Source organism: Trichosurus vulpecula, chromosome 7 (genome assembly GCF_011100635.1).
Source record: "Trichosurus vulpecula isolate mTriVul1 chromosome 7, mTriVul1.pri, whole genome shotgun sequence".
NCBI lineage: Eukaryota > Metazoa > Chordata > Mammalia > Diprotodontia > Phalangeridae > Trichosurus > Trichosurus vulpecula.
The window spans coordinates 270,675,575-270,701,171 of NC_050579.1; the positions used below are offsets into that span (position 1 = coordinate 270,675,575).

A 25,597-nucleotide genomic window follows, 5' to 3' on the forward strand; every position below is an offset into this window, starting at 1 on the left:
AGGCTTGACCTCGACTCTGATTCCTGACTTCCCACCTTCACACCACCTCCCGATAATAACAATACAGTTATCTCTCCTACACCTCAACTTTCCCTATTGTGGCTTTCATATGTCGCGGGTCAGCAAAAGAAATTAAAATGGGAATTTGGGGGGAGTTTTGTGAAGCCGCAGATGACACAGAAAAAGCTTAGAAACTCAGAAATGCATAAAATGTATAGAATTGCGAAATGTCAACATGTTTTTTTCTTTTATAATTCAAATGCCTTCCCTTGTATGAAGGGAGGGGCAAAAAATTTTACATGGATTGTCCAGACTGCCGGGGCACCATGCTCCTGATCCGTGTAATATAGAAGAGATAACTGTAGTGATAATTACTTACATTCATAGGCAGCTGGGTGGCACAGTGGATAGAGTGCCAGGCCTAGAGTCAGGAAGACTCATCTTCCTGAGTTCAAATCTGGCCTCAGACACTTACTAGCTGTGTGACCCCAACCCTTTTTGCCTCAGTTTCCTCATTTGTAAAATGAGCTGGAAATGGAAATGGCAAACCATTCCAGTGTCTTTGCCAAGAAAACCCCGAACGGGGTCACAAAGAGTAGGACAACAACTGAAAAACTACTGAATGACCACAACATAAAGCTTTGGCACTTACAAAGTACTTCATGTGATTTTGCTTGGCCTTCAGAATAGCTCTTTGAGAAGTGGGTAGTGTAAGCAGTATTATCTCGGTTTTACAGATGAGGAAACCGAGGCTCAGAGAAATCCAAAGTCACTCAGCTTAGAAGTGGCAGAGCCAGGGCTCAAACCCAGGTCTCCTAATGCCAAATCCTGTGGGGTTTTTTTTTTTCTGTTGCACCAGAGTGATCTCCCTTCAGAAAATGCATCTCTCATCCTAGCTCTTATCCCCAACCCTTTACCTGGATTCTGACCTTACCTTCACATCCAACCTCTTAGATTTTAGTCTAACCCCAACCCTGACTCTGACCCCAGCACTCAGCCCCATTCCTCACTTAGACCCCTGACCTTTGTCCCAACAGGGGCTACCTTAACTCCGACCCCGACCTAATCCCATTCTTGACCCTTTTCCTGATCCAGATCTCAGCTCTAGTCTTTACCCTTGTCCATCACTGGGGATCGTTCCTTGGGACCCAGCATCCCTCCCTTCTTCCCCCTCCTGCAGGGTGATGCAAAGATGATGGAAATCCTTCGTTACACTCACCAGTTCCTGCAGAAGTTTTGTGCTGGAAACCCTGGAAACCAGGCCTTGCTCCACAAGCACCTCAATCTCTTCCTCACCCCTGGGGTAAGAGGTGGACAGGGGCCCTGGAGTGGGAAAATAGAGGGTCCTGGTGGGGAGAGGGGACCCTGAGGCTACCCAGGGAAGAGGGGTTCTAAGGACTCAAGGGGACAGAAAGAGGAAAGAGGCAAGGAAGCACAGTGGAATACTGGGGGCTCTAGAGGCAGGAAGGCAGAGGATAAGCATTTATGAAGTGCCTACTATGTTCCAGGCACTGTGTTAGGCTCTGGTTATACAAAGAAAAGGAAAAGAGAACCTGAATTCAAATCTTACCTTTGCCACTTACCTGTGTGACCTTGGAGAAATCACTCAGCCAGCTTAAGTCTTGTTTGCTTCACCTTTAAAATGGACAAGTTGGAATAGATACCTTTTTGTTCATTAAATCATATTTTAAAAAAATTTCAAGCATATTTTGTTTCCTTCTTCCTACCCACCAAAAGAGAGACAAAACACTTGAAATAAATAAGCGCATTCAACCAAAACAAATTCCCACATTGTCCAAATCTAAAAATGCGCGTCTCATTCTACAGGTTAAGCTCCAGATGACTCTCAGGTCCCTCCCATTTCTTGATCTTTGATCCTTTGACTTTGGGGCCAGGGGCGGGGGGCACTGCTGGGACAGAGGCCTGTGAGGGAGGGGGAGGGTACCTGGTTTGGCCATTGTGACTTGAACAAATCACTTCATAAAACCTTAGATAGAGACTTGGAAAGGGTCTTAATCCGGCCCTTTCATTTTGTAGATGACAAAGGTACTCAAGTGACTTGTCTGAGATTACACAGACTGTAAATAGCAGTCAGGATTCAAACCCAGGTCTTCTGTGACTCCAGATTCAATCCTCTATCTTGTTTCTTTGGCCTCAGTTTCCCTCATTTCAAAATGAGGGTTAGTTGACCCAGATGGTCCCTTAGTCCCACCCCACGGCTCTGACATTATGAGTCTAGGTCCCCAAATTAAGGGGGACTCTGTGGGAAGACTTGGGGGTCCCCAGTCTTGGAAGCCCCAGTTGAAATAGTGGGGATTCGTGGTGGGTGCTGGGTTCCTGTCGATGCCCCTGGGTGAATGGCCAGAGAGCTGGGAGGAGGTAGGGTTCGCCATTCCTGAGGCCGCCTCTCGTTTGCCGGACCTTGGCAGCTCCTTGAGGCTGAGACCATGCAGCACATCTTCCTGAACAACCATCAGCTCTGCTCGGAGATCAGTGAGCCTGTCTTGCAACACTTTGTGCACCTGCTGGCCACTCACGGACGGCACGTGCAATATCTGGACTTTTTACACACTGTCATCAAGGCCGAGGGCAAGTACGTTAAGAAGTGTCAGGACATGATCATGACCGAGGTGAGTGCAAGTGGCGGGGGGGGAGCAGAGGGGGAGGGAGAAGAAAGCAGGGCCAAGCCTGGACCGGAGCTAACAGCTCAAGGGATAGGTGAAGGCTCAGCCACACACTTGGGGAGCTCAGGCAGGGAATACACACCAGGGGAGCTCAGGCTGGGAACCTGAAAAGATTCAGGGAGTGGAACGAAAAAGAACTCGGCCAGCAACACTTAGAGAACCCAGGCAGCTGAAAGACCTCAGGCAGGGAGATTTCTCTTTGTGCAAAGCCAAGGAATGCACTTGTGGAATAAAGAGACTGACTCATAGACCTGGATTTTATTCTTCATTTTTGCACTTAACAAGCATTTGTTTTCTCTCCCTCCCACCTCTCTCCATAGGGGGAAAAAAAGAAAAAAAGTCATTGTACCAAATCTGCATAGTCGAGCAAAACAAATTGCCTTCATTGGCTGTGTCTAAAAATGTCTCCTTCTCCTTTCTCCCCTCTGTCAGGAGGTGGGCAGCGTGCTTCATCATTGGTCCCCCCACATTGTGGTTTGACCTTGGATTTCAAGCCAACTCAGAAAGACCAAGTGTCTCAGTCTCTGATAAAGCCTAGACCATGTCAAAATAAAAGATAAATAATAAATAAACGTAATGACCTGCGGGGGTGGGAGAATTCCGGCAACAAGCCTAACAGGACCCAGACAGCGAGGACTAAGACGGTGCATCTAACACACAGTGAGACTGAAAAGATTCAGGCAGAAAGATTACTGTAATTCAGAGGGGAAGTGTGAAGGAACTCAGCTTGTGAGCCTGAGGAGAGTGTGGGCAGCGAGCCTTCTTGGGGGCCCCAAAGGACTCGGGCAGGAGGCCCAATAGAACTCAGTGGGAAAGCACAAAGAGGGGCGCAGATCTCCAAAACCCAGGCAGGGAAGGGACCTCTTTAGAAACGTTACCAATTCTTGTGCCTCTCCTTGAACTTGTTGCATGGGGTTTCTTTGTTTGAGAAAAGTTCAGGGTCCAGAGGGGGCAGATCTGGAGGTGGAGGAATGTGGCTGAGATTGGTGCCCAGCTAAGTTAGTTGCAGGAGGGCAGGGAAGCAGGGCTGTTGTGGTTGGGGAAAGTCAAGGTCCTGCACTTCCTTCACCCCAGTCATGCTGTATTTGGGTTCAAATCCTAGTTGTGCCACTTACTTGCCTATATGATCTTAGGTAAGTCGACCTCTGGGGGTCTCAGTTTTCTCATCTATAATAGGAGGGTTTGGACTTGATAGGCTCTGAGGTCCCTGCCACATCAAGCCCTGTGATCCTCTTCTTGCAGAGGAGTCCAGTCTTAGGCACCAGAGTGTGAGGGACCTCTGGTAACAAACCCTTCATCTTTCCCTCTGTTCCATAGCTGACCAATGCAGGGGATGATGTGGTGGTGTTTTACAATGACAAGGCCTCTATGGCCCACATGTTGGATATGATGAAGGCAGCGAGGGATGGCGTGGAGGACAATAGCCCCCTCATGTACCACATATCCCTGGTGGATCTCCTGGCTGCCTGTGCTGAAGGCAAGAATGTCTACACTGAAATCAAGTGTACGTCCCTGCTGCCCCTGGAGGACGTGGTCTCTGTGGTTACTCATGAGGACTGTATCACTGAGGTACCCTGTCTATCTTCCTGAGGGAGACTGAAGAGAGGAAGGGGGGAAGAGGGAGAGGCTAAAGAGAGAGGGGGAGAGAGAGATTGAGGACACAGGAGAGGGATAGAGACAAGGGAGAAATTAAAAAGTGAAAAGAGTTGGAGAGAAGTGGGGAAAAGGAGAAGGGGAGAGAAAGATGGAGAGAGAGGAAGCAGGAGAAAGGGAGGATTCAGGAAACTGGGAAAAGAAGAGGATGGAGAGGAGGAGGTACAGGAAGGAGATGGAGACAGGAAAGGGGGAAATGTAGAGAAAGAGGGAGAGAGAGATGGGAGGAAAAGGGAGAAAGAAGGGAGGCTGGAAAGGGAAAAGGAGAGAAAACTAGAGAGGCAGAGTAGAGGAGGGGAGGAGAGGTGAAAATAGGGCAGAGAGATGGAGACAAGGACAGGGTAAAGAGGAGTTTAACCAGGGAATACAGGAGAGGGAGAGAATTGGAGAGAAGGGAGGAGAGAGGGATAGAAAGAACGAATGGAAGAAAGAGAAAAGGAGAGAAAGGAAAAATGGAGATGGAGGAGGGGGAGAGAGATGAAAATAAAGCAGAGCCATAGAGACAAGGGAGGGGTAGAGAGGAGTCTATCCAGGGAAGAGAGGAGAGAGGAGAGGAGAGAGGGTGAGATAGGAAATCAGAAGAGTGGAGAGATAGGGGAATGGGAGAGAGATGAAGATAGGGGAGAAGGCAGAGAGGAGGGACAGAAAAGGAGAAAGAAGGGGAGAAAGACTGAGACAAAGAGGGATAGAAGGAAAGAGGGATGGGAAGGAAGAGGAGAAATGAGAGAAAGAGGAGAAAAGAGAGAGGGAAAGAATAAGGGAGAAAGTGAGTGAAGGGAAAAGAGAGAAAGGCAGTGGAAGGAAGAGAACAAGTTAGAAGAAAGGGGAGACTGTGAGGCTGTAAGGAGAGGTAGACGGGACGAAAGAGGGACCCAAGGGAAAGGAGACAGGGAGGCTGACATTTAAAGGGAGGGAAGGGGATAAGGGAGAAGAGAAGGAGAGGCTTAGAGGGAAAAAGCAAAATGTTGACTGCACCTGCCCTGCCTTCTAAACTCCCCTGTTCCTTCTTCCACGTCCCCCTCCCTGCGACCCCCTAGGTGAAAATGGCCTATGTGAACTTTGTCAACCACTGCTATGTAGACACCGAGGTGGAGATGAAGGAGATTTATACCAGTAATCATATTTGGACTCTCTTCGAGAATTTCACCCTGGACATGGCTCGGGTCAGTGTATTATGGAAAAAGCAGCCAGGGCATAGGCAGGGAAGCCCTCCTTCCCCCCAAATAAACACCCCCCCCCCACACCCACACCCACTCTCCCAGGCTTCTGCCTCTCCCCAGCTGTTATTGGGTCCCTCTGGAGATTCCTCAGTAGGACAGACCACCCTGCTCTGTTTCTTAAGGAGGCCCACCCTTGTACTTGCCTGGGATAGATTAAGGAAATCGGGCCTCAAGGAGAGTGGGCTTTGGATGGATTCTCTCTTTCCTCTCTGTTCCCTCTGTGGTAGGATGGTGTGTCTGGGTTGAGTTGGGAGAGGTTGGCTCTGAGGAAGGTGGTTGGCACAGGCATCTCTGAGCCCTTTGATTTGGGGAGCAAGAAAGGATGGGGTGGAGCACTGGGAAATGGAGAGGGCTAATCCTGGGGCAGCATGGATTCTGGGACTCTCCCTGCCCACTTCCTCTGGTGTCCCTGCGGCCCAAGGACACCCCCTTGTATCCATTCTCACCTTCCCTTCCAACCCCAGGTCTGTAAGAAACGAGAGAAGCGCATGTCTGATCCGACCCTGGAGAAGTATGTTCTGACAGTGGTCCTAGACACCATCAATGCCTTCTTCAGCTCTCCCTTCTCTGAGAACAGCACCTCCCTACAGGTCAGCGTCATTCCTAGAAAGCAGCCTCTGACCTTCCTCTGGTCTACTCGGACCTTGCAAAGTCATTTTCAGATTCTTCATTTGTAAAACAGACGGTTTGGACAGGAGGTCCTCAGGGCTCGTGCTTCTCCCCATCTGCTCCGTCTTCTCTCTCTTACCTCTCCTTTCTCCTGCCTTCTCCTTTTCCCCTCTCTCCTCTCCTTCTCTCTCCTCTCCTCTCCCTCTCTCTCCTCTCCTCTCCCTCTCTCTCCTCTCCTCTCCCTCTCTCTCCTCTCCTCTTCCCACCTCTCTTTCCTTGCTATTCCGTCTCCACCTCTTCTTCCCCTCTTCCCTCTTTCCAAAAGCTGAAGAGAGAGACACCTGGAAGCCAACTGCTGGATTTGAGGTGCTGTGTTGCCTGGAGGACATTGCCGTCCTTCTGTGGGCTGTAGTTTTCATCCCTCCATAGCTGGGGAGGTAGGGGGTGGAGAGCAGAGGGAGGTTGGGCAGGAAGCAACAGCATTTGTTTGTTGTTCAGTCATTTCAGTCGTGTCTGACTCTGTGACCCCCATTGAGGGTTTTCTTGGCAAAAATGTGGTCTGTAGTTCGTTTTACAGATGAGGAAACTGAGGCAAGCAGGGTGAAGTGACTCACCCAGGGTCTCCCAGCTAGTAAATGTCTGAGGCTGAATTTGAACTTAGGAAGGAGGAGTCCAGGCCCAGCACTGTATCCACTGCACCACCTTAGTTGCCCTTAGCAACAGTGTTGGCTTTGCGAAGTTAGTTCCTGCTCTTACTTTTCTTATCTGTGTTGGGCTGGGCCCTAAGTGGAGGGTTAGAGGAGGTAGACGGAGAGGTGGAGACACACCCTCTGATGGGGAGAACTCTCCAGGAGCTAGCTTAATGGACACACTACAGAGCCTGCCCTCTGATGGGGAGACAGGACATGCTCCTATGTACAACAATACAAACAAGTATAGGCTGAATGCAAGGGGTTGGATGGAGGTGATCCTGGGTGAGTGAGGTCAATCAGGGAAGACTTCCTGGAGGAATTTAGTTTTGAGAATGAATTTGAAGAATGAGAGGGACATAGATTTGTTGAGAGGAAGAGCAGCATGGTAGATAGAGCACTAGAATTGAAGTACGGAAGACCTAGGTTTGAATCTCGACCCAGAAACTTGCATGCTGGGTGACCCTGGGCAAATCACTTAACTTCTCTGGGCTCTCCATAATGAATGAATGAATGAAATGAAGGGGTTGCCTTATTGTCTTTGATGTCATCTAAGGGCCCTCCTAGCTCTAATTCTGTGGTCCTTTTAGAGGATTTGGGAGGACATTTTAGCCTGGAAGAGATTGAGACTGGGGTTGGGAGACGGAGGTATCCCAGTGATGGAGTGCAGCGCTTCCCAAGGCTGGGAGCTAGGAAGGTACCTATGTACTCGGTAGGGGCAATGGCCAGAGGCCCATCCCCTCCTCTGATGGTTCCCTTCCCCTTTCCAGACGCACCAGACGATTGTAGTGCAGCTTCTTCAATCCTGCATGCGGCTACTGGAGTGTCCCTGGCTGCAGCAGCATCACAAGGGCTCAGTGGAGGCCTGCATCCGGACCCTGGCCATGGTTGGTAAGGTCATCTCAACCAATTCCCTGTCCCAGACAGATAAGAAAAAGAGAGGAGAAAAGAGAGAGGAGGAAAGGGAAATCTCTATAATACAGGGGAGAGGGGGAGAGGCTTCCTTTGGTCCTCCTTAGATCCAAGCCAACTTGGATCTAGACTAGACCGTCAGATGCAACCTTGGTTTGGATTCTCCTCTTTCACCCCAGCCCCCTTTTGCCATACCATGTCTAGGCAATTGTAACAGCACTTTGGCCAGCAGGTACTGTCGCTGGGTAAAACCAACAGCCACCAGCACACAGGAGGCCGCTAACACAGGTGCTCTGATCTGCTTTACTAAGGAAAGTAACTTTAAGGGGTTAACAATCTCACTTTAATCCGACAGACAAATATCATTCACTTAGTTTAGGAGGAAAAGCCAACAACCTGAACTTCAGAGCAAATACAAACAAATTACAAACATACATTATAAACAGACCAAATACAAACCAACATCTGGGTTAGCAAAGCCGGGGGGGGGGGCAGTTACAACGGCTTGCCCAGAGTCACATGTCACTCTTCCAGTGAATGAGAACCCCAAACAAAACATCAGGGTTTCTTCAAAGCTGGGGGGCTCTTAACAATGGCTTGCCCAGAGTCTCCACATCAACACTCCTCCATGAGTGAGAGCCCCCAGACAAAATGCTAACCTTTGAGTTTTTATACCCTGTTCAGGACTTGAAGGATTCACACCTAATCAGCAAAAGGGTGTGAGCCTGGGGCTTAGCACCTAATAAGACTTAATCAAAGGCACTTGATTACTTTAGCATTCTAAAAGAGGAAACAGTAAAAAAGTCCCACCTTAATTACCAATACAGCAGTCCAGCCCTAGACTCCCCCACATCCAGGAGTCAGGGCAAGGGGCATGAGAAGTCAAACCAGCTACATGTACTCTTCCACCAATTGGATCTTTCTGCCTTCCACCGTCTTACAGCCAAGAGCAGAGCCATTTCCCTGCCCATGGACCTGGACTCCCACATCAGCTCCCTCCTCAACAGCAGCGCCAGTTGCACGGTGCAGCGTAACACCTCAAGCTACAAGTCGGCCACTCGGGCCTTCCCTCGTGTTACCACCACTGCCAACCAGTGGGACTACAAGAACATCATTGAGAAGCTGCAGGTAGGCGGGTGAAGGCCAGCCTCATCCCCAGGCTGTTTATCCTGCGGCTGCCTACATGACATGATTCTGTAGAATGAGGGACGAGAGAATTATAGATTTAGACCTGGAGGTGACCGTGGCGATCTTCGGCTTCAACCTTCTTACTTTACAGTAGGTGGCAGAGCTGGGCTTTGAACCCCTCATCCTCTGGCTCTTTCCTTCTCTAGATCGATGGCTCTGTCACCATTAGCAATACCTTCTCTTGTGGTTACTGCTTCAGTCCTGTCTGACTCTCGGTGACCCCACTTGGGGTTTTCTTGGCAAAGATACTGGAGCGGTTTGCCATTTCCTTCTCCAGCTCACTTGATAGATGAGGAAACGGAGGCAAACAGGGTGAAATGACTTGCCCAAGGTCACACAACTAGTAAGTGACTGAAACCGAATTTGAACTCAGGTCCGGTGCTCTATCCACTGAACCACCTAGCGGCCTTCAAGGCAGAGGTTAAGTGACTTGCCCAGGGTCACACAGCTAGTAAGTGTCTGAGGCCAGATTTGAACTCAGGTCCTCCCGACTCCAGGGCGATGGCTTTATTCACCGTGCTACCTAGCTGCCTCTAACTATAAGCATCTTCTTTTTAAAATGTAGATATCCCTGGGAGGGTTAATATGTTAATATTTTCATTATTTGTTAATATTTTCATGTCAATAGGTTGCTCCCCTCTATAAATTGGGCTCCCAGTGTGAGTAGCCTTTTGGCCAAATATGGTCCGCCTGAGGGTTTGTTTTTTTGTTTTGTTTTTAGCAAAAATACTTTTTACTTGATTGGCCATTACCCACGATCTGGCAGACTTGTAGGCCTAACCACCTGTGCACTAGCATTCTGATGCTAACAGGCTTGGTGGTATCAGTGATTGCAATTGTAAAACAAATTCACATGGCCCCTGCACACATATGGGTTTCTGATTACTTGGCACATTGTGGAAAAATTCATTTTCCCTTACTCTGTATGTAGCAGAGAGTGGGCCACTGAGGGAATGGAGGTTTTGATGGGGGTGGGGGAGAAGGATCATTTTGGGGTGCTCCTCTCCTCTCAAATCAATCAATGAACAAGCTTTTATTAAGCACCTTTATTAAGCTCCTAATATATACCGCCCACTGTGGTGCCAGGGGTGGGGAATACAAAGACAAGGAGTCTATAGTCTATCCTCCCCAATCCTTGGAGTCATGTGTTGCCAGAGTGAGGACAAGGTATTTGTACACTGTGGGCAAGGTTTGAAAATGGTGTCCCCTCTGCGTTTTCTGTCTATGGGAGGCTTTGAGCCTTCATTGTAATGCAGTGGCGTCTAACTCAAATAGGAACTGATACCTGTGGATCACATATTGACCTAGAAGACCACAAATCGACATTATCTATATTGTATGGTATTTTATTTAGTTTGTTAAACAATTTCCAATTACATTTTAATCTGGTTGTGTCTACATTTTTGGGAGTTTTGCCTCTACTATAATGCATATAACTTGACAGCAGAACCAATGCCTCCAGGTCACAGGAAGCAGAATTCATGGTGTTAAACGCTTGGTGCTTTTATAAGAAGGAATATGAAAAGGCATTCCTTGTTGTGCCCCCTTCTGAGTGTTGTGCCCTGGGTAGATGCCTACCTTGCCTATCCCTAGTCCTGGCTCAGGCTCTGGTCTCAGTCTTCTGCTCACTGATTGGCTTGACCCTGGGGCTCCCTAGGACATCATCACCACGCTTGAGGAGCGGCTGAAGCCACTGGTGGAGGCAGAGTTGTCGGTGTTGGTAGATGTGCTACACTGGCCTGAGTTACTGTTCCTGGAGGGGAGCGATGCCTACCAGCGCTGTGAGAGCGGAGGCTTTCTGTCCAAGTGAGAGGAGACCCAGCATTGTTGGGGAGAGGGCCCTCTGTAGCAATGGAAGACACCCAAGAGGGAAAAGATGTGAAGGGTGGGAGAACCATCATGAGGGCCACATCGGGGCTAGGACTTAGCCATCTAGGCTCAATTAGGGGTGGGTAAAGTGGAGGGAAATTGGGAAGGGAGAGATCTGGGGAGAATCACCAGGTATTCCAGCCCAGGGGGGAGTCAGGGGCAGTTGTCAGAAGACACTGGGCATTCCTACCAGGGGGCAGGAAACCCAGAGGACATTGTGTCTTCTCCAAGGTACCTGAGCTACGTGTTAGGGGTGGGGGAAGGGACTGGGCATCTAGGTCTAGTGTTCAGAGCACTTGAGCAGCAATACCCCTGGAGAGTGAGGAAGGAATTAGGGGTATTTGGGGTGCTCTATGGTCTCCTATCCATATGGGATTGGAAAATCAGGGGTGGGGAAGGGACTCTGAGGGACCCAGGAAAGACAAGGGCTGGGAGGCATGTGGATGCTCTGGGGATGCAGTGGGTGGGGGCTGAGCCCCCTTTCCCTGGTCTGGTGCTCAGGCTGATCCAGCACACAAAGGACCTAATGGAGTCCGAGGAAAAGTTATGTATTAAGGTGCTGAGGACCCTACAGCAGATGCTACTCAAGAAAAGGAAGTATGGGGATCGGGTGAGTATGGGACCTGGCCACACTCCCCACCTCTTCCCTCCCCTCGTCTCCCCTCCCTTCCTTTCCTTTCCTTCTCCTCCCCTCCCTTTGGGCTGTTTCTACCACATTTACCCGGTATTCACATATTCACAGAAAATAAGACATCTGAGTTGGAAGGGACTTCGATGACCATCTAACCCAGTGCTTCTTAACCTTTTTCTTTGGTTTCATGGACCCCTTTGGCAATCTGGGGAAGCCTATGGGCCCATTTTCATAATACTTTTTTTAGATAAGCATTTACTTTTTATTTTTCTATGTAAATAGTAGTATTTTGTTTTTCCCAGTTACATGGGAAAGATACTTTCCAACATCCATTTTATAAAATATTTTGAATTTCAATTTTTTCTCCCTACCTCCTCCCCAAGACAGCAGGCAGTCTGATATAGGTTATATATTTCTACACAAAATACTGTTTTTAAATGTATGAAATAATATATATAGGATTGTAAAGGAACCCAGTTATATTGAAATGCAGTTATTGAAACATTAAAAATCAAATTCACAATTTCCAGGGTAGAAAATCTCTGTTCTAGCAAACAGATGTGATGTAGCAAACAAAAGATGACCCCAGGGTAGAGAAGTGACTTTCCCAAGGTCACCAGACAGCCCGGGTCTCTTGTCTCCCAGCTCTGTCCTCTTTCCCCTATACTCAGCAGTACCCCTAAGCTATTGAGTGGAAGTTCTCTCTTTATCTCTAAGGCCACTAGCCTGTGCCTAGCCTGGGCGCCCCTTTTTTTTTCCCCTTGATACACAACTTGACAGAGGTTAGGTCCTTGTTATCGTTCAGTCGTTTCTGACTCTTCATGACCCCACTTGGGGTTTTCTTGGCAAAGATACTGGAGTGGTTTGCCATTTCCTTCACCAACTCATTTAAAGATGAGGAAACTTGAGGCAAACAGGGTGAAGTGACTTGCCCAGGGACACACAGCCAATAAGTGTCTGAGGCTGGATTTGAACTCGGGAAGATGAGCCTTCCTGCCTTGAGGTTGTGCACTCTATCTGCTGTGCCAAGGCAACTAGAGCAAGCTTATAGAGTATAGGATTGTTCAGCCATCCTGCTGGGAACCATCCAGCTGTTTCAAACCTAGCTGTCAATGCTGGCACAAATTTCTGGGCTAAATAGCTCCCTCTTTTGTTTTAAATAGCATATGATTTGGCTGGCATGTGGCCCTGCCATCCCCCCTTAAGGGAAAAAAAAACCACCAAAAAACCCTGATTTCCCTTACAAGTGCAACAACCTGACCTCCTATTCTTCCCATCCAAAGCATTTACCCTTAGCTCCTCACCCCTCTGATCCCTCCTCCTCACCACCCTCTAGCTTTCATTATCGAACTTCATTAGCCTGGCTTCCTCCACATGGAACACGCCTCCCTGCTCCCCAACAAGGAAATCTTCCTAAGTGTGTAATGTGCACACAGGGAGAAGGCCTGGTACAGTGGATGTTATACCACTATATATTTTGTGTGACCCTGGGGGAGGCATTGAACCTCCCGGTGCCTCAAACAATTCCCTAAGAGAAGAACATAGAGAAAAGTTGCCTATTGGTATTAGTGCAGGGAGTTTTCACACTGGAGGTTCCTTAAAGGGAACTCAGAAATCCCCCTACACACACACACACACACACACACACACACACACACCCCTGTTTTCTGAGGCTCAGTTTCCTCACCCATAAATTGAGTCTAATAATACTTTTACAGGGCTGTTTTGAGGAAAGATCTGTAAATCTTAGAACATTACAGAAATACAAGCTCCTGTTATATATTGTAATTCTTACCAGGGGTAAAGGAAGGGCTGCACACAGTGGGTCTCGGAGAAACCAAATGTTCATCAGGGCTTTGAAATGTACAAAATACTTTCTTTTTTTATTTAAAAATACTTAATTTTCTCCAATTACCAATTTTAACATTTATTTTAAAAATTTTTTGAGTTCCATATTCTCTCCCACACTCCCCTGCCTTCTCTGAGACAGTAAACAGTTTGATATAGGCTATACATGTGTAACCATGCAAAACATAGTTCCATATTAGTCATGTTGTGAGAGAAAACACAGACCAAAAAGAAAGACACCAAAAAATAAAGTGAAAACTAGTCTGCTTCGATCTGCCTTCAGATTCCATTCAGTTCTTTGTCTAGAGGTGGAGAGCATTTGGAAACAGCCCTTGAGACAAAGAATAAAAGTGTGAGGAACTGAGTCTCTGCCCACTCCGAGAGATTAAAGGGTCTTGCTCACAGCTTTTCAGTATCCTGGCTCCAAGGCTGCTGGTCTTAATGTCATACGGCACAGGCTTCCAAAGCTACCAAGAGGAAGCTTTGGGCTTGGGGTTAGGAGGCTGAGGTTGGCCCTGGAGGAGCGGTGTGGGTGGGTAAGTGGAACCATGGGGGCTGGTGGAGAGCGGGTGGGCCTCCTGTGGTCTGTGGCCAGTGCTACCCGGGGCTCACTGACTGCCTTTCAGGGAAACAACCTGCGGAAGATGCTCCTCCACAATTATCTGCAGAATCGGAAACTGAACTCCAAGGGGGACATCCCGGATTCCATGGGCACAGGTACAGCTTGGGGCCTTGACTTCCCTCCTCTCTTCTCCCTGTGGGGCCTCAGTACCACACTGGGGCAGAGGGGTATAGCAGAGAGAGAATTGGATTGGATGTCATAGGACCTGGGTTTGAATCTCTTAACCTTCCTGGGCTTCCGTATCCTCAACTTTCAAATGAGGGATGGAGGGCTAGACCAGGTGGTCCAAATCTAGGGTCCTGTGATCTTCATCCTGAGTCCCCCTGCCCTCTCTCAGAATCCTCCTTACCAACCTCTGGCTCCGTCTGGGGAGAGGACATGACTTCCCCAGACCCAGAACTCAGATAGTCTCATCCCCAGGGTGGCTTTCACCCCACTTTCACCATCCCTAACCTCACCTGCCTTGACAGCCCTGGGATTCCCCCTGTAATATCCCCTTATTTCCCAGCCTGGAAATCTTTTCCAACTTCATGTGGTCTCCCAGTTCTGAGGCTCCCCACTCCCCTCCCCTCCCCCGGAGATCATCATCCAACTCCCCTACTCCCCCAGGCTCCATCCCTTCCCAAATCTTCCTTCTTCTCCTAGGCTTCATCCCTTCCCCAACCCTCCCTGTTCTCCAGGCCCAAAGACCCCCAAATCCAGTTCAAGGGGTGCTGGGTTCCCCTGGACTGCTTTTTTTACTCCCTACCTCCTCCAACGCGCTGAGTTCTTGAGGGGGCCTTTTTCTCTGTCCCTGGTCCGGCTCTCCTCTCCCCAGGCCAGGACCAGGACTGGTCACACATCGCAGCAATCCAGTGCCGGCTGGACAAAGAAGGAGCCACCAAGCTGGTGTCTGATCTCATCATGAGCACAAAAAATGAGAAGATATTCCAAGAGAGCATTGGCCTGGCCATCCGCCTGCTGGATGGAGGGAACACGGAGATCCAGGTCTGCTGCTGAAGAGGGGCTGTTGGCGTGGGGGGAGCGGGGGCTGGAGGCCTTTATTCACATAGGACCCTGAAGAGGCTTTTGGGTCCTGGCTGGCCTTCTGGCACTTCCGGTCTTGTCTTCTGATGCCTCTGGGGACTGAGTCATGTGTTTCCTTTTCCCCTGCACCTCCTGCAGTTTACTCACATCCAGGGTTTATTTCTTCCCTGCCTTGCTGTAGAATGGAGTTTTGCCCCTATCCTGTCCCTGGAGTGAGCAAAAAAGTGACAAATAGAGGAGTATAGACATCTTAAGTTGCTCCTACAAAGGGTCTCATAGTACCTAGTCATCCCTGATAAGGGCGTAAGCTCCTTCAGGGCGTATCTATCCCATTTTGGGCTCTGTTCACCCAGTAACTGGCACATGGTAGGCACTTAATTCAGTGTTTATTGATTGACTTGAGTGTAAAGGGGACCAAGATAGGCCTCTCTTACTCTAATTTAAGCTCATCATCTCTCTCTTTTATCTTTCTTATTCTTACATGGCATAGAGGAAAGTGGGCTGGTCCTGGCGTCAGAAGGCCTAGGTGCTCTCCTCATGCTTAGACTTGTGGGATGTTTACTTTTCCCAAGTACCTGATGCCATTTGAAGTTCACAGTAACCCTCCGATGGGGCTCAGCAGGTGTCAGCACTCCCAGTTAGTGCTCTGGCTGACCCAGGCCGGAGAAGTAAAGCAGTTTGCCCAGGGTCACACAGCTAGTAAGGATCTGTGCAGAGGTTTGACCCCAGGGGTTCTGGTTCTGAGGCCGGTGTTCTTTCTGCTACTTGGCACTGACTGTCCTGATGGAACTGAGGCCGGGTAGTTGTCTGGCAGGAGGGGTCACTTTGGAGGGGCCTTGAAGACTGGACTGAGAAATTTGGATATTTGGTGTGGTAAGATTAGAGAAACCACCATAGATTCTGGCTCATCCAGTATTATAGTGAGCCGGACCCAGGACACCATCCCTCCCTGCCCCTGTTTGTAAATTAGGACTGAGGCTTGGAGTTAGGTGGAGAGACAGAGTCCTAAAGACCGCAGCAGTGGCCCAGGAAGGCCCGAGCTGAGGACAGCACACAGAGGCACTTCAGAGGCACCAGCCCGGGCGATTCAATAGATGTGCTGGGCCTGGGGTCAGAAAGACCCGAGTTCAAATGTGGCCTCAGACGCTTACTAGCTGCGTGACCCTGGGCAAGTCACTTAACCGCTGCTTGCCTCAGTTTCCCTGACTGTAAAATGGAGATAATAGCGCTTCCCTCTCAGGGTTGTTGTGTGGGCTGACAGTGCCTGGTGTATAGTAAGCACTATAGAGATGTTTGCTGCTGTCATTATTATTGCTAAAGAACTTAGCATGATGCTTGGCACACAGTAGGCAGCATAAAGTGCTAGATGACGACGATGACGACGATGATTACTGCACTTGGCACAGTGCCTGGCGCATAGTAGGTGCTATAAGATTCTTGCTGCTTCTCCTTTGTCTCCTCCTTTCCTCCCTCCCTGTCTAACCTGCTAATAATCCCTTAAGGTCCCTTCTCCAGGTAACCTTACTTGTCCACAGCAGTTGGTCTCAATTGGTCTTTGCCTCTTCTGAACTCTGACCCCATAGTCATGTCTTGGTTTTGTCTGATGTCCTGTAGAATTCCCAGCAAGGAGGAAGAAGCGTTTATTAAGTGCCTACTATGTGCCAGGCACTTTGCGCAGGGCACAGCACACAGTAGGAACTCAGTGATTTGAGTTACTTGTTTTACTTGTTCTGGATAGAACTGCCTTGTGGGGGTGGGGACGGTGGGTGTTGGGGAGGGTCAGTGAAGGTATAGGGAGGTGCGAGAGAGGGGGAGGGGGGCAGGGGAGGGAGGGAAGGGTGATGCTCCCTGAATGTCTGAGACTCCTGAATCTTTCCTCAATTTCTTTTCCTGACCCTGCAGAAATCCTTTTACAATCTGATGATGAGTGACAAGAAGTCAGAGAAGTTCTTTAAGGTGCTTCATGACCGAATGAAAAGGGCCCAGCAAGAGACCAAGTCCACAGTGACCGTGAACATGAACGACCTGGGCAGCCAGCCCCGGGAGGACAGGGAGGCCGGGGATGCTGGAGGCAAAGGTTAGGGCTTGGGGATACAATGGCAGAGTCAGGGAGAGAGGGACAGGGTTTGGGGGGGCATGGAAGGAAAGAGTTTCTGTAGCAGGTGGGCTGCCCTGCCCTCACTTTCACCACGCCCTTTCACCGTAGGCCGCATGGCATCCTTTGCGCTCCCAAGCCCCACCTCCCGTTACTCCCTGAGTGCCAGCTTCCGCAGGGGGCACGAGGTGGTTGATCGAGGGCAGAGCAACGAGATGGGAAGCTCAGTGCTGATCATGCAGCCCATCCTTCGCTTCCTGCAGTTGCTGTGTGAGAACCACAACCGGGACCTTCAGGTGAGCGCCTGCCCTCCCCCGGCCTTGAACTTCTGGGTCCGTCAGGAGGCAGGGCAGGGCTGCCGGAGAGGAGCCGGGAGCAAGCGTTGCTCAATCCTGGGTGTTTGCTATGGAAAATGAAATCTCACTTCCCGTTCCCATACACTGGCATTGGGGAAAATGTACATACAATGTGCCTTCAGGCTGTGCTGGTGCACAATAGAAGGGAAGGGAACAGGCATCCATTAGGCACTTACTCATTGGATCCCCGTACCAGCTCTATGAGGTAGGGGCTATTATCCCCATTTACAGTTGAGGCAAACAAGGCTAAGTGACTTGCCCAGGGTCACACAGCTCGTAAGTATCTGAGGCTGGATTTGAACTCAGAGGTTTCTGACTCCAGCCCAGCGCTCTATCTATTGTGCTAAGGGCTATGTCAGTGAAACACTCATGCTTGTTCCTTGTACTTTTGCTCCCTCTAGGGTCAGAGAGACTTTATGTTACCTTGGAAAAAACCACTGGACTTGCAGTAGAGGATGGGGATTTGAGCCCCAGCTCTGACACTGACTAGCTGTATGACCCTGGGCAGGTCACTTAATTCTGTCAGTCTCAGTTCCCTCATCTATAAAATGAGGTGGTTGGATGACATCAGGGGTTCTTAATTTTTTTGTGACATAAATCCCGTTGGCAGCCTGGTGAAACCTACAGAACCCTTTGAGGAATAATGTTTTTAAGCGCCTAAAATAAAATACATAGGTTAAAAAGGAGACTGATTATATTGGCATACAGTTATCAAAAAACTTTATTTAAAAAAAGTTCATGGATCTCAGAACTAGATAACCTTTGAGGTCTCTCTTTCAGCTCTGTCTATGAGCCTATACTCCTCAGTTTTCCCATCTCTGTAATGGGTGTCCTAATACTCCCCCCGCTTAGAGTTATTCCGCAGAAAACATGTTGTACGTTGTAAAATACTGCATGTGAAGCCAAAACAGTTAATATCCTCATTGCTAAGTCCTTTCTGGTATAGGCATGTGTCTACTATTCGTGTCACATGACCTCAAAGACCATCTGGTTCAGGGGTTCATAATCTGTATTCCAATATAATCGGTATCCTTTGTTACCCTATGTATTGTATTTTATTCACTTAAAACCGTGATTCTTCAAAGGCTTCTGTTGGTCCATGACTCTGTGCACCTTGCTCCCCATGCCCTACCCAGCCCATGCTCGGATGTCTCCCCCGAGTCTGTGTCTACCGGGGCCCCTCCCTCTCCCCTCTGTCTGGGTCCCTTCTGCAGTACATGTTTGTGGCCCTGGGGAATGGCACATCTGCTTTTCCTCTGCACATCCCGTATCTGTCTCCTTCAGAACTTCCTTCGCTGTCAGAACAACAAGACCAACTACAACCTGGTGTGTGAAACGCTGCAGTTCCTAGACATCATGTGCGGCAGCACCACGGGAGGCCTGGGGCTGCTGGGCCTCTACATCAATGAGGACAACGTGGGGCTTGTCATCCAGACCCTGGAGACGCTCACGGAGTACTGCCAAGGGCCCTGCCATGAGAACCAGGTAGGGGCCCCGGCCCCCTAAGAGAAGGCTGTAGGACTCTGAGTGTGGCAGGGAGAGGGGCTGGGGGCCAGGGAAGACATGGACTGGCTGTGGCTCCATCCCGAGGCACTCTCTCTTGTCTCGCCACTCATGCACAGACCTGCATCGTGACGCATGAATCTAATGGTATTGATATCATCACCGCCCTGATCCTCAATGACATCAGCCCCTTGTGCAAGTATCGCATGGATCTGGTGCTACAGCTCAAGGTACCAGGGTGTGTGTGTGTGTGTGTGTGACTGACAATGTGGGTGAGGGTGTCAGTGGGGAGTGGGGACCTGAGGGATAATGCCTTGTGGGGCAAGAAAATATAAAGGCCAGTGGGTGCTGGTAGGTCGTGGGGTGCCAGGGGGCCTGGGTTTCTGTTCAGCTGCTATTGGGGCTCAGCGTGGACACTATTTTTCACTTTCTTCGTGCTCCCAACATACACCATTGGGTTTTTAAAATTTCAATTTCTTAAAGATATTTATGTTTTTTCCTCTTTTAAATTTATTTATTTAGTTTTAGTTTACAACATTCAGCTCCTCAAGTTTTTGAGTTCCAGATTTTCTCCCCTTCCTTCTCCTCCCCCCTCCCCACCCAAGATGGCGCGCAATCTGACATAGGTTCTACATACACCTTCACACTAAACTTATTTACACAATGGTCAAGTTGTAAAGAAGAGTTATGACCGATGGAATGAACCACGAGAAAGAAGAAACAGAACAGAAACGAAAGCAAAACCAAAACACAACCACAGAAAAAGAGAGCAAACCGTGCGCCTCCATCTGCATTCAGACTCCGTAATCCTTTCTCTGGCTGTGCATGGCTTTTTCCATCATGAGCCTTTTGGAGTTGTCTTAGATCATTGCACTGCTGAGAAGAGCCAAGTGTATCAAAGTCAGTCATCACAGATACAATATGTTTGTAATTGTGTACAATATTCTCCTGGTTTTGCTCCCATCGCTCATCGTTGCATCGTGTAGGTGTTTCCAGGTTATTATGAAGTCCATATCATCCCCATTTCTGATAGCATAGTAGTGTTCCATTACATTCATATACCACAACTTGTTCAGCCATTCCCCAATTGATGGGCATTCCCTTGATTTCCAATTCTTTGCCACCACAAAAAGAGCTGCTATAAATATTTTTGAACATGCGGGGCCTTTTCCCACTTGAATGATCTCTTGGGGATACATTCCTAGAAGTGGCGTTGCTGGGTCAAAGGGTATGCACTTTTTTATAGCCCTTTGGGCATAGTTCCAAATTGCTTCACAGAATGGTTGGATCAGTTCACAACTCCACCAACAATGCATTAGTGTTCCAATTTTCCCACATCTTCTCCAGCATTTATAATTTTCCTGTTTTGTCATGTTAGCCAATCTGACAGGTGAGATATGGTACCTAACAGTTGTTTTGATTTGCATTTCTCTAATCAGTTGTGATTTAGAGCATTTTTTCATATGCCTATAGATATCTTCCATTTCTTTCTCTGAAAACTGCCTGTTCATATCCTTTGACCATTTATCAACTGAGGAATGACTTGTATTCTTATAAATTTGACTCAATTCTCTGTGTATTTTAGAAATGAGGCCTTTATCAGAGACATTGGGTATAAAACTTCTTTCCCACCTTTCTGCTTCCCTCCTAATCTTGGTTGCATTGGCTTTGTTTGTACAAAAACTTTTTAATTTGATGTAATCAAAATTATCCATTTTGCAAAAAATATTTATTTTTAACATTCTTTTAAAAAAATTCGAATTTCAAATTCTTTCCCTTTTGCCTGCCCCTTCCCCACTCATTGCCATTGAGTTTTTCAAAAGAATTTTCCTGGTAAGTGAGGGAAAGAAGTGTTATGGTCAAAATAAGGTAAACTGAGGCACAAAGTGCTGAGCATGATCAATTTAATAGTAAAGTGCAAATTTACCAATAAATAGGATATCAGCTTCCTCGGCAAAGATAACACCCAGAGTGAGGGGGAGAGCTTTCCTTTATAGTTTTGGGGAGTACAGAACAAAGAACAGGACTTCACAGGTGGGGAACAAGTTATGACTGGTTACAAGAGCTTATGTCATGAATGGTGAAATCAGTACGATTGGTCACAGAGCTGAGGTGTGGGGGACAGTATGATTGGGATCGAGAATGAGGGGCTAGCACCAACCCACCCTCACCACCTTCCCTCCTGTGACTAGGAAATGTTCATCGTTTGGGTCTGCTTGCAAGGTCAGAAATAGTGGGCCAGACTTCTTTGGATAACAAACATCCTGGACAGCAGAACAGAACGGGGATTAACAACTTCTAGAACTGGGTTTCTAAACTTAACTCAATACAGACCAGCAGAATTCTGAACTAAGCTCAGAGACAAAGAACCATGACTTGGGCAGTTATAGGACAAAAATCAATTAAATAGAATTCAATAAATAGAATTTATTGAGTAAAAAGAATCAATTAAAAATGATACAGACTCAATCTGTTTCAGAAGATAGTAAGAGTCACTCATATTTACGGAGTTCTTTAAGGTCTACAGAGAACTTTCCTCACAAAATCTCTGTGAGGTAGGTGAACAGATAACCTTATCTCCATTTTGCACAAGAGGAAACTGAGGCCAAAAGACATTATATGTCTTGGCTTGGGTCACATAGCTAGTTAAATGCCAGAGTTGGGATTTTTTTTAAATTAAAAAATATTTTCAATTAACATTGATTTTCTCTCCCTCCTTGCTCCTCCTGTCACCAATGGAAAAAAAAGGGAATCTTTGTTATAAATATACATAGTCAAGCAAAACTGCTATGTTGGCCATGCTCAAAAATATGTGTCAGAACTGGGATTCGAACCCAGGTTTTCCCACCTCCAAGTTCAGCACGTTATACTATAAGAATGGCAGAATAGTTAAATGGAAGTTAACGAGCTTGGGAATTCCCCCCTTAGATCTCCCTCATGTGGTCTAAGAGGTCAGTATAATTTCTTCAACTGTAGCCTTTGTCCCATTTTCCCAGCCTCTGTGTGAGTGTGGGGTGATTTTGTCCCAAGGCAGAGGGAGGTAGGCAGGCTTGAGTCCTGGGAAACCACTCCTAGCAGCTTCTTCAGTCTCCTGTCTGCCCCGCAGGACAATGCCTCCAAGCTCCTTCTGGCCCTGATGGAGAGCCGGCATGACAGCGAGAATGCAGAAAGGATTCTCATCAGCCTGCGGCCCCAGGAACTGGTGAGGCAGACCGCCAGGTAGTGGGAACAGGGGAGGTGGGGAGGTCCGGCTGGCCAGGGGTTAGTGGAGCTGCTCCGGTGGGAGTCCTCCAGACTCCCTCCCTTCAAGCCCTCCTCCCTCTGCTACCATTCCCTTATCAGGGAAAGGCTGAAGACTGAGGATGTGGGGGTGGAGGAGAAGGGTTTGGAGAATGTGGGGAACAGATGGGGTTGGGAGGAGGCTAAGAGCAGGTGCTGGCTTCCAGGTGGATGTCATCAAGAAAGCCTACCTTCAGGAGGAGGAGCGTGAGAACTCCGAGGTCTCTCCGAGAGAGGTTGGCCACAACATCTATATACTGGCCTTGCAGGTATTGTCATCAACTGTCCCTTTTCTCTCTCCCGTGGACCATGGACCCCAGGGGAAAGAGAAAGGCTGGAGATCCTGGGGTTGGATGATCCTGACTCTGGCTCTGACCTCAGACCCTCTGCCCTTAGCTCTCTAGACACAACAAGCAACTACAGCACCTGCTGAAGCCGGTGAAACGCATCCAGGAGGAGGAGGAAGAAGGCATCTCTTCCATGGTAGGACCTCAACCCCAGCACTGCCAGAGGGAGGAGGAACCAACTTTGCCCCTCCCCCTGCCCTGATCCTGTCTCCATGGGCTCCCCTTGGGACTCACCCACTACTCACTTTAACTTCCTCTCTCTTTGTCACCTGTCTTCCCCTTGTCCATTTGTCTGCCCCATTTCTTCATCACCTTTTCCCTTCCTTGTCTTTCTCTTTTCTTCTATTCCTTATCTTTTCCCTATCTCTCCCTTTCTCTCCTCTCCCACTCTTTACTTCTCCTTTTGCCTCTTTCTCTCCCCGCCCCTTCTTTCCTTCTCCTCCCTCCCACTCTCCTCTGTCTCCTTCTTTCTTCTTCTTCTGTTTCTCATTTCCGTTATCGCCCTCTCCTTTCTCTCCCTTATCCTTTCTTTTCTCTCCCATCCTTTCTCTTTTCTCTGCTTTCTCCTCTTGAGGGACTCTTTATACTGTAAACTCCAAGGGCTGGAGCCTAGGTTAGGATCTGGGCTGGGCTTTGAGGCCTTAGGATTAGGACGCTGGTCCAGACAAGCTTGGCTCAGGGTCCGAGGTGGGGTTGTAATCCATATAGGTTAGGGGTCCTTCCCTTTGGCTAACCCCTGGCATCACTCCACAGCTCAGCCTCAACAACAAACAGTTGTCCCAAATGCTGAAGTCGTCAGTGCCCGTGCAGGCAGAGGAAGAGGACCCTCTGGCCTACTACGAGAACCACACATCCCAGATTGAGGTGGGAGACCTTCCTTGGGAAGGGGAAAGGGCCTGGAGTGTGTGTGGGGGGGAGAATCACAGAGATAGAAAGATGACAGTAGAGCTGAAGGGCCCTCAGAGGCCTTCCAGCCCAACTGCCTCATTTTACAGATGAGGAAACCGAGGTCCCAAGGAAGTTCAGTGACTTACCCAAGGTCACACAGGTAATAAGCATCAGAGATGGGATTTGAACTCAGGTTCCCTGACTCCAGAGCCAGGTCTCGCTGCCCCCCCAACACCATCACCCTCTGGTCAGTGGCATTGGTGCAGGGCAGCAGAGCCATCAAACCTGGCTTCTTGGGAGTCATGTGAAAGCAAAAGGACGTGAAGGGTTGTGTGATTCATCGTGCCCGCACACGTGTGTCACTCTCTGATTCAGCATGTGTAGATGAGCACAGGTGTATGATTCAGCATCCAACAAGCGTGTCTCTCCGAGTCAGTGTGTGATTCAGCAGGTGTATGACTCAGTGTTTGTGGCTGTGGTGTGTGTGTGTCTCCCTGGGGTGCAGTCTTTGCTTCTCTCTCCCCACCCTCCCATGCCCCTCTCGGTCCCCCCACCTCCAGCACGGCCCTGTTTTCCTGCCCAGATTGTTCGACAGGACAGGAGCATGGAGCAGATCGTGTTTCCGGTGCCTAGCATCTGCGAATTTCTGACCGAGGAGACCAAGCATCGGCTCTTCACCACCACGGAGCAGGATGAACAGGGCAGCAAAGTCAGCGACTTTTTTGACCAGTCTTCCTTCTTGCACAACGAGATGGAGTGGCAGAGGAAACTTCGAAGTGAGGGCTGGGGAGGAAATGGGCATGAGGGGTCAGGGCTTGCCTTAGAGAGAGCTAGAATAGCTGACAGCCCAAATGGTGCACCTGATGCCTTAAAAAAAAAAAAAGAAAAAGAAAAATCGTCCACTATCTGTTGGCCATGGCTGGAAAGTTCGCCTTTGGAATTGTCTTCCTCCTTTGGAACCTGAAAGGGCAAAGCTGATGTAGGAGTACTCTTAAGCTGTTATCAGCCATTTATACTGCAGTGTGAATGAAGGCTTGGAAAGGGGGTTTTTGTGGAGGGGGAGTAGAAATACTGAGGCTGGCAATGGGTGAAGGGCGTATATTAAATGGGAGATCAGGCACACTTAACCTGGGGCTGGCAATGTAATTGTCTCTTTTCTTCTGGAGGTAATCGGGGTTAAGTGACTTACCCAGGGTCACACAGCTAGTAAGTGTCTGAGGCTGGATTTGAACTCAGGTCAGCCTGATTCCAGGGGCAGCACTTTCTCCACTGCACTACCTAGCTGCCCCCATTCTTTTTAAAGAAAACAAAATTTTTATACCTTGTTGACCATGTATAACCACCCAAGCATAGACCCCCCCATACCATTTATGCAGAAACAAGGCGGCTTCCCCGAAGGAGTTAAGACTGATGTCCCTTCAACCTTTGATGGGGCCTGAGCTGTTAGACTTCCCCAGACCAAGCAGGTGCTCGCTTGTTCAAGCTGGCTTCTCTGCGTCCCTGCTCGGTTGTTTAGTCATGTCTGACTCCGCCTGATCCCGTGGACCAGAGCATGCCAGGCTCTTCTGTCCATGGGGTTATCTTGGCAAAGATCCTAGAGTGGTTCACCATTTCCTTCTCCACTGGATCGCCTTGTGTCAGAACCGTCCATCGCCCTGCATGGCGTAGCTCATCCATCTTGGGTAACCCTGCACGGCGTAGCTCATCGTTTTGTTGTGCTAAGCAAGTCCCTCTGCCCCAACAAGGCAGTGATCCAGGAGGGGCTTCCCTTCTCCACTCCCATCCTAATACTCAAGGCTGCTCTTTGTCCTCTCATCTATCACTGCCAGGCATGCCTCTGATCTACTGGTTTTCTCGACGAATGACCCTGTGGGGCACCATATCCTTCAACCTTGCCGTTTTCATCAACATCATTATAGCCTTCTTCTACCCGTATGTGGAGGGTGCCTCCACAGGTGAGGACAGCCTCGGGAGGGAGGCTGAGGCCTGGGGCTTCTCGGGCCTCTAAACAGAGACTTATGGGAGAGGAGGATATTGCTACCCTCCTGCCCTCCCAGAGAGGGTGATGGGGACAGCATCACTTGTAACGCATTCCTTGGACCCCTGGTACTGAGCATACCCTCTGAGCAGAGTTCTGCTGGGCACGGGGGTGCAGTCAGTCATAGGACCCTAGATTTA

General features: G+C 48.8%; 1 protein-coding gene across 1 annotated transcript in view; it reads left to right on the forward strand.

The window, feature by feature from the left end:
* ITPR3 (inositol 1,4,5-trisphosphate receptor type 3) overlaps positions 1–25,597 on the forward strand; it is a 123,062-nt gene that overhangs the window by 83,620 nt on the left and 13,845 nt on the right. Inside the window, exons 29-49 of the mRNA XM_036767319.1 lie at positions 1,181–1,303; positions 2,430–2,630; positions 4,002–4,253; positions 5,375–5,500; positions 6,022–6,147; positions 7,626–7,746; positions 8,711–8,895; positions 10,613–10,761; positions 11,326–11,434; positions 13,930–14,020; positions 14,743–14,912; positions 16,854–17,028; positions 17,158–17,342; positions 18,687–18,887; positions 19,025–19,135; positions 22,012–22,107; positions 22,352–22,453; positions 22,581–22,667; positions 23,285–23,395; positions 24,003–24,195; positions 25,249–25,374. Coding sequence (XP_036623214.1) covers positions 1,181–1,303; positions 2,430–2,630; positions 4,002–4,253; positions 5,375–5,500; positions 6,022–6,147; positions 7,626–7,746; positions 8,711–8,895; positions 10,613–10,761; positions 11,326–11,434; positions 13,930–14,020; positions 14,743–14,912; positions 16,854–17,028; positions 17,158–17,342; positions 18,687–18,887; positions 19,025–19,135; positions 22,012–22,107; positions 22,352–22,453; positions 22,581–22,667; positions 23,285–23,395; positions 24,003–24,195; positions 25,249–25,374 — 3,040 coding nt within the window. The remainder of the gene's footprint in view (positions 1–1,180; positions 1,304–2,429; positions 2,631–4,001; positions 4,254–5,374; positions 5,501–6,021; positions 6,148–7,625; positions 7,747–8,710; positions 8,896–10,612; positions 10,762–11,325; positions 11,435–13,929; positions 14,021–14,742; positions 14,913–16,853; positions 17,029–17,157; positions 17,343–18,686; positions 18,888–19,024; positions 19,136–22,011; positions 22,108–22,351; positions 22,454–22,580; positions 22,668–23,284; positions 23,396–24,002; positions 24,196–25,248; positions 25,375–25,597) is intronic.